The sequence below is a fragment of the Augochlora pura genome, chromosome 6, assembly GCF_028453695.1.
Source record: "Augochlora pura isolate Apur16 chromosome 6, APUR_v2.2.1, whole genome shotgun sequence".
NCBI classification, from domain to species: Eukaryota; Metazoa; Arthropoda; class Insecta; order Hymenoptera; family Halictidae; genus Augochlora; species Augochlora pura.
The window spans coordinates 1727841-1736079 of record NC_135777.1 but is presented as its reverse complement, the minus strand read 5'-3'; the positions used below and the strand labels follow the sequence as shown (position 1 = coordinate 1736079).

The 8239-nt window shown below is 47.0% G+C and overlaps 1 protein-coding gene across 1 annotated transcript in view; it reads right to left on the bottom strand.

The window, feature by feature from the left end:
- Positions 1-3998, bottom strand: part of LOC144471082 (disintegrin and metalloproteinase domain-containing protein 10) — a 275894-nt gene extending 271896 nt beyond the window's left edge. Inside the window, exon 1 of the mRNA XM_078182798.1 lies at positions 3675-3998. Within this exon, the coding sequence (XP_078038924.1) occupies positions 3675-3765 (91 nt within the window). The 5' untranslated portion in view covers positions 3766-3998. The remainder of the gene's footprint in view (positions 1-3674) is intronic.
- Between the last annotated feature and the right edge of the window lie 4241 nt (positions 3999-8239).

The following is an 8239-nucleotide window of genomic DNA, read 5'->3' as shown; positions in this document are numbered from 1 at the left end:
TGCATAAAGCGAGAGCTGGGAAGATTGAAGCTCATCCAACGAGGAGAACTGTATTTATCTGTCTAATCCCTTAGATGAACGCTCAAAAAGATCCACCGCGCGGCCAATTAATCCTCGATGTATTACGGGCCGTGCTTTCTGACACGCGGAAAAGAGAGAGTGACAGCTAGAGAGCGAGAGAGAGAGAGAGGGTCAGCTAGAAAGCGAAAGAGAGCGAGAGAGAAAGAGAGAGAGAGAGGGAGAGGGAGAGAGGGCGTTTTTTCGCTGGTGGACACGGTCGAAACGGCAACAATGTCGACACGACTCGGTTGGTCTCGCGCGACGTTGAATCCTGATGGACTAATTCCCGAAATGGCGGCGCGATTACGCGAGCAAAGCCGCGTAATAGCGCGAGCGTCGCGTTTGCGAAATCGAGCGTGCATTTCCCACTCGGTACCGCTCGATTTACCGTCGGTTCGTGCCTTCATTTTCATCTCTGGCCGCTCGAAGAAAAGGGCACCGGCCACTGGAAAAAAGGGACCGGGGGGAATCGGCGCCGGAATGGCCTCGTTAAACCAACAAGATAGAAGCGAACACGAACGCCTTCGTCTGTTTCGTATTTACTCTGCGCGCCGTCGTAGACGGAATCGTTTTATAGGGCCGACATCTCGCCGTGCGTCGACTCGCGCTACTTACGCCGTAGATACTGCCGTTTAATCCGCGGAACACTGCTGCGGATATTGTTAACGCTACGAACTTACAGATAACGGAACTGTCTGAAACATCCGCGTCTGATAGCGGACAGGCTCGTCTACTTAGAAATTGGTTCCTTAACACGTATTCGTCCACGCGACTTAAATTAGTCGTTTCAGAAACAATAATTATTATTTAATTTAATATGATATAATATAGAATATAGAATGTAGAGTCATCAAATATAGAATATAGAATCATAGACTATAGCATATAGAGTCATAGAATAAAGAATATAGAGTCATAGGGTTGTAGAGTCATAGAGTCATAGAGTCGTAGAGTCGTAGAGTCGTAGAGTCATAGAGTCATAAAGTCATAGAGTCATAGAGTCATAGAGTCGTAGAGTCATAGAGTCGTAGAGTCATAGAGTCATAGAGTCATAGAGTCATAGAATCATATAACAGAAAACACAAACTATAAAATATAGAATAAATATAATATAGAATGCACAACATATAAAAATATATAATTCATTATCGTGCCAACGACGCCTACACTTTTCAAAGAGATTGCAACAGCTAACCGGTCCAATGAACGGAACTGAAGACGCCTGACACTCGGACCAAAGACGTGGATGCGGATTATGAATCCGAGCGTAGCCAGCGACCGGCTATAAGTGGATATCCGCGCTACTTGAAACATCGACGGAGCATCTGACAAGATTACGGTAGGAGAAATGAAATTTCTTCGCGGATCTCTATATCCGAATAATTCGCGCGCGGGCGGGGACGCAGAGTGTGATGATTTCTACGGAAAGAAAAAAGGGAACCGTCGGCCAAGTTTTCCGCATCGGATTACCGACGTCGTGAAATGGAATAACTTTTCTCTCCCCCCCCCCCTCCTCCCCTCGTTGTTAAGCAGTTATCGTTCGTCTCCTTTATCGCGGAGTATTTTAAATTACGGTCTTCGCATCGGCCGTAAAACTACAGTCTGCTGACTGTCGGCCGGGCAAAGAGCCGGCGGAGCGAGCACGGGAGGACAGGAGGGGAGGATGCAACCGCCCTTCCGTTGGGGCTCCTGTAATTTCGATGAAAAAAGGACCGCCCCGGGAAAAAGTTGCAACAAACTTCCGGGTTTCCATTAAACCGCATCACCGCGGCGAACGTACGATCAGGATATGGTGGAGGCCGGAACGGAGCCGAGCAGACCTCCGTAGGACGGAAACGAGAGAGAGGGAGAGAGAGAGGGAGAGAAGAGGAAGAGATAGAAAGAGCACGAGAGTGAGAGAGAGAGAGAGAGTGAGAGGGAGGAGATGAAGAGGCGGAGAGAGAATCGTGGTCTCGTATCCGATTTCTGATCTTTAAAATACGGCGGAACGGGAGAAGTTTCATTCTATCTTCTCGAGTGTAGAAAATTTACCTGCAGCAGCAATTTTCAAGGAGCTTTTCAACCTCGAACTTCCTTAATTCATAATTTCCCTGGCTTTTAGTTGACGAGCAGCTCGAAGGAAATTCCGCGGAGCTATTCTCCGGGGCCAAGCATGAATAATTTTAATGGACTCGCGGAGATTTTTACGTATCCTCAAGAAATATCGGGTATTAACGCGATTTGCCCGGCTTATGAACGACCTGTGCTACTGGCGATTCCAGGGAATCGTTCATTCTTTAGCTAATCTTTGGCAACAGCATCTGCTGCCTTCAAATTCATCGATATTCCATGGAAGAACGACGCGTCGGAGCTTAGACCGTTCTCGGACTGATTTATGGATAATCTTTGTACCACTTAAAATTATAGAAAAATTAATTATTTTCCACCGTCCGCAAAGAAATTGACAATATAATTTCTCTAATAGGTTTTATAATTTTAAGCAAAAAAAAAACGAGTAAGAATGTGTTAGTATGCATACGCCCGACTTATGTCCGATTTGTATTACTGAAAATTATAGGAAATTATCGGTTTAATTGGATGAAAATGTAAAATCCAAGCGTTCTCGAATATTAATAATATAATGTCTTCTTAACTTGTTATATATTATTATATGTATTATTATATATGTAAGTAAGAGAATATCGTCATTTTTTTTGGCGAAGTTTTATTATTTTAACGACACAAAATATCCTGAGATCGAGACAGTTTTTGATTCGTTGTTTGTTATTTTATAAAAATCTGGACAGCTTTTTTCGTTGAGGATTGCAACGAACAGTTTTATACACCTTTTTCTGCAGCACGAAAATTGCCCACGAGATACTGTTATTTCAAACTATTCGTTGTAATCCGATACACAAAAACTTTTCATATTTTTCTAATATAACAAACGACAAATTAGAAATTGTGCGAAACTCGGGACATTTTGAAGTCAAAAATAATCGAGCTACGCTTACAAAAATTATTAATATTCTTGTATCTAAAACATCTCTTTCGATTTTTATAATAGAAAAAAATAACAAAGGAAAATGTTAGTTGATCCGAAAGGACAAGTATTATGATAGACGATAAAGATAAGAAACAAGTGAAATAAATTGAAAAAACACTCTGAAATATATCAACCCTCTAAGGGCTGATCTTTTTTTACAAATATGTACCTGCAGAAAATTTGCAAAGTATTGGCTTTGATATTTCAAGTTGACGGTGCTGAAGGCCGTTATCAATATTGCTAAAATAATTTGATGAAATATTGATACATGAGCGGGTGACCATTACACGGGCCCATACAGATTATTATATACACATAAATAAAATAAAATAAAATTATACTGTAATATATATATTATAATATAATTATATTATAAGTTTATATTATATCATCTTTTATATATTATTCGTCCGTGCTCCTCCAGAACAGACACCGAATTGAATATTCGTTGATCGAGGAGCAGGGAAACGGGCGAACGCCGTGAACCAGCAAATCTGGCACCCGACTGGAGGAAATCCAGGCGGAAAATAATCATCGCCGGCCTGGCTGGAGCTCGCAGTAAGAAGTTATAAGTAGATGGGCCACTTACCTTTGTGCGGTATTAGCGGCCACGGATGTAACGGGGAGCCGGCAACCAGCCAGACACATGCCAGCAACACTCCGAACATTTTCACCCCCATCCACCTCGGACAGACAGAAACTTCCCTGCCGGTGCTCTCTCTCCGACGCCCCCGCCTCTTCAACTTGCTCGTTCACGTAGCAGTCCGTTGTTCCCTTCCCCTCATGAATCCCCGCGCTCTTCCCCCGTCCGTGGGCTTCTCGAGCCAGTATCCTCGCCACCGCCTCCTCCTATTACACTGTCCCTTTAATCTCTCAATTTTCCTTTTTCTTCCGCCCGACTCCGGCCGACTCGGCTCCGACTCGGCTCCGACTCGGCTCGGCTCGGTTTCTCCGCGAAGCCTCGCGAGACCGAGCTCCTGCGGGGACTAAACTCCGGACAAGTTCCGCTCGGATCGCGCACCGTGTCCCCGGGCCGGGTTACCAAACCGGCACCGAGCGGCTCCGCCTCCGCGCCGGTTGGCCGCGGTCGCTCGCGGCGGATCGCATAGCGCTGTTTCCCAGCCTCGTCGGAACGAGACAGACTTCGGAAAGAGTTCCGCAGGCGGCGCGTGTCCCGTCTCAGCGATCGCAAGACACCGCGGCACAGTCTGAAAGCACGAGCATCACTCTTCACCGACTACGACGAGTTCGAGGCTGGCCCGCCGAGCGGGTCGCGGCCTCTCACGGACCGTGGGTTCTCGGTGACGCGAAGTCGGCCGGCCGGAAATAAATTCCGCTTCGAGGCGACGGAGACCGGTAGGAATGGCCTGCCAGAGCTCGACTCTCGGTCCCCCGCGACGCTCGTCGGTTCCCCAGGCGTCATAGTCATAGTCCCCGCGGCGCTCTCAACGATCACGGGTCAGTCTCGGCCCAGCCTCGTCGGCCGCCGGGCTCCCGGCATCCTCGGACCGAGAGGCCGGTGTCATTTGCGCACCAGCTCGGTTACGCTGGTCCGAGAGTCATCCTAGCCGAGAAACGCCTCGCGCAGCCACCCGAGGGACCCTTCCACCGGGCCAGGTGTGTCCAGACACGGGAAGCGGACTCGAACTTGTTGCTGCCGGGCCAGCACACTTATTAAAGTTCCCACGGACTCGGCCGAGCACCTGACTCGCGTTCCTCTCGCGCCGAGACCGCCGAGACTCTATCTCGTTGGCGCGGACAAGGGATCGGAGTCAAAGGCAACCTTCTAGCTTCGCAGACTCGCAGCATCGCGCGCGCGAACCTCGCAAACTCGGCCCGCCACCACCTTCTCATCCACCGGCTTCTCCCGATCCCCTCCGCGTCGCTCCTGCCCCTTCTCCTTCGGTCTAATGAAATACTTGGCGTGGTTGACTGGTTATTAAAGCGGCGTCCGCCGCTCAAAGGAGCCGCCGATGATCAACGCTCGGCGTTCCCTCCGACGAGCCGGAATCCTCGGGACGACGGCTGCTTGCCTGCAAAATTATGAGAAATCACGGGTCATTCGTCCGTCCGATTTCCGCCAAGACTGAGACTCTTCGAGAGCGAGCTCGAGAGAGCCGTATTCTTGAGGACGTTTCGCGAGAAGTACGCGAGTTGGAAAGTTCGCTAACAAAGCTTTCACGAAGGGCCGCGGCTTTTTAACCTCTTAGGCACGGCTGAATTTTGCGAGCGGGTATTTCTATTGCACGGTAGAGTTACACGCGAATTACACTGCTATCTGTGCTGGACGATGCTCTGTTTCTTTAGGCGAGCACGTTCCTACTCCTGCACACTCTATTCTATTCTGTTCTATATTATTCCACTCTATTACGCTCTATTCTACTCTATTCAACGTTACTCTAATCTAGTCCGCTCTATTCGTCTCAACTCTACTCTGTAACACGCTATTCCACTCTTTAATAGCGTATTCTACATCATATTCTACTGTACTCCATGTAATTCCAATCTATTTCACTGTATTCCACTCTATTCAACTCTATTCCAGTCTATTCCACTCTATTATCCTCTATTCTCCTCCATTCCACTATATTCCATTATATTCCACTATATTCCACTATTATATTCTCTTCAACTCCTGTACACTCTATTCTATGCTCTATTGCTCTATGGTGGACCGCAATGGGTTAATCTAGTTACTTCAATAACAAATAATACAATTGAGTAAACCACGAAAGATCCTCGAAAGGCGCTATAGTGGCGAGTCGTGACTAAGAGGTTAAGAACGCGGACGGGTGTAGGGAGTGCCGTGTTAATGTACCAGGTTTAACTCTTGGAGGTCAGGTGGATCGGAAACTGTTCCGCCTTTTGCTTAGCTTTCTATGCATGATGGGATGTATTTTAATCTACCTGCAGAAGTTGAAGTTACTCATGGTTGTACGGTTTAATGTTTTAATTAGCTGGCGATGTTATGAGCCAGCTGGAGATGCGTGAATGCATTTACACGAGTGGAAACGCGTTAGTAAGTTGTTAACGTTGTTGTGATTAAGGTTGGCGTATTCTGCGGATTTTTGCCTTGTGAAATTTTCTGTGCAATTTTCGTTGTTCTTTTCATTAAAATCGTATACCTTAACTCCCTTTATTTAATATTTCATTTTATACTACACCATACCGTGGTTTATCAAAGATTAGAGCGCTGCAAGCGACATAATTAGATCTACCACCGGTTATTGAATGTAATCCTCTGACGTAACACGGGTTGAAAATAAAACGAACATCAATTAAAACCAACATCGATCAAATAGCCACCACACAATATGGCACGCGATATTTTTTAAATAACAGATACCTTTCGCGATTAATCAGCTAAACGAGCGAACCATAAAATAAATAAAATAGATATAAAATAAATATCGTTTAACGCTGCTACGACGAAACTACAAAAATTGTTAACAAATCTATTTACCCCACGACAACAGAATTGTTTACAGCGTGGCTTTATCTGGCTCTATTTGTGTAAACATGCAAGCTTATCTATTAGGGTGTCCCATAAGTATCTTCCTTTTTATTATGCGAAACGAACACACGATATTTGTTGTTTAAGGTGGATTTATTATGTTATATATGAACCGTTCTGTTCTATAACCTTCTTCCATTTGTAGGTTAAGGGGTTAATAATATTCGTATTTAGTAGATCTTGCATGAAATCGTCGTCTCGAGTCTGTCTCGTAATTACAGCGCAAGGGGTCAAACGACAAATATCGTCTATTGATTTCGCGTCGATAAAAAGAAGAAGGAAGAAACTTATGGGACACCTTAATACGTAACGTTGCCTTCGTCGAACAGAACGTTGAACGAAGCCGCGCGGGGAGAAAAAAATCTGCGGGCTCGGAGCGTGCGGCGATAAGAGCTGCGCGTTTTCGCAGCCACGTAGCCGTGTTTGTCCCCCAAAGATAAGAAAACAGAAGAACGCGCGGGCCGATAAGGGCTCGGAGTGCCGCCTCGACGAAATAACAAACAAAAGGCTGCCCCCCCCTCGGCTGAACAGCGACGGTGAATGGGAACGGAATACCCCATTAACGGGCCCGCATTGGCGATCACTGGACCGAGAACATCGCGCGCCGCGGCGGAACATGAATCTGAAACTGAGTCTGGCAGGCGATGGATGCACTGGTAGAAACGCTCGATAAATAGAACGCGCGTCAGACGGCGGCCGGTCGTCGCGGCTGTTACGCAGGATTTGAAAGGACTCGCTTTTTAAAAGGAGCTGGAAAGCCGTGGCCTTCCGGCGTGTCCTTATTTTACAATACAATGCTTTTATAAAACGTGTGTATTTAGTGTGGGTACTTGCTCAAAAAGCATTTGATGTTTCGTGTCAATAATAAAAATGTCACTGGTCGCACGCGTAATTTATGGCCCACTTATACCCGTGTCTTATCTTTATTGGAGACTGAGAGTTGGGCGGGAAGGGTCAACGTTACAGCGGCAAGAAATCCTTCGGAATCGCACGTCCCGTGAAATAGAAGGAACGACGACGCCGAATGGGAAATACGCGATTTCAATTTACGTTTCTTTTTTCCGCGGGAACAGGCCGTAGACGGCGGCGGCGGCGCTTTTGTATTTCCATTCCCCGAAGCCGATTGCAAAGTGATTTGTAGCTCGGCCGGGGCCGCCGCGACTTGATTCTATTTAACGGGCCGATTGTAGCCGGCCGAGTTCTACTCCGCCGAGAGAGTTACTGAATTTTAATTGCAAAGCTTCCCCGCTTGTTTTCGTTGCTCCCTTATCGTGTTCTCGCTATTTATCACCTGACGCGGTAGCGCGAGTCCCGTCGCGCCCGAGCTTCGTCCGCGTCTTCCTCCTCGGTCACGCGCGCCCCCCGCGTTTGCATACCGATTTACATAGCCCCGCGCGCCTCCCGCAATTAACAAGTTAATTAGCCGCGCCCGATAGTTTTTGCCGGTCGCGTCCCCTTGCGCCACACCTTCGCCGTCGACGACTGTTTTCTATTTTTACGGGGGCCAGTGGTACGGTTGTTCGCCGTTCGTCGGTGCCGCACGGCCGCCGCATTTAATTACCGTTGGAGGACAACCGAAAAAAGGTGTGACATTTCACCAAAAACCGGAACTTTCACGTATCGATCTGTGTTGAATATAT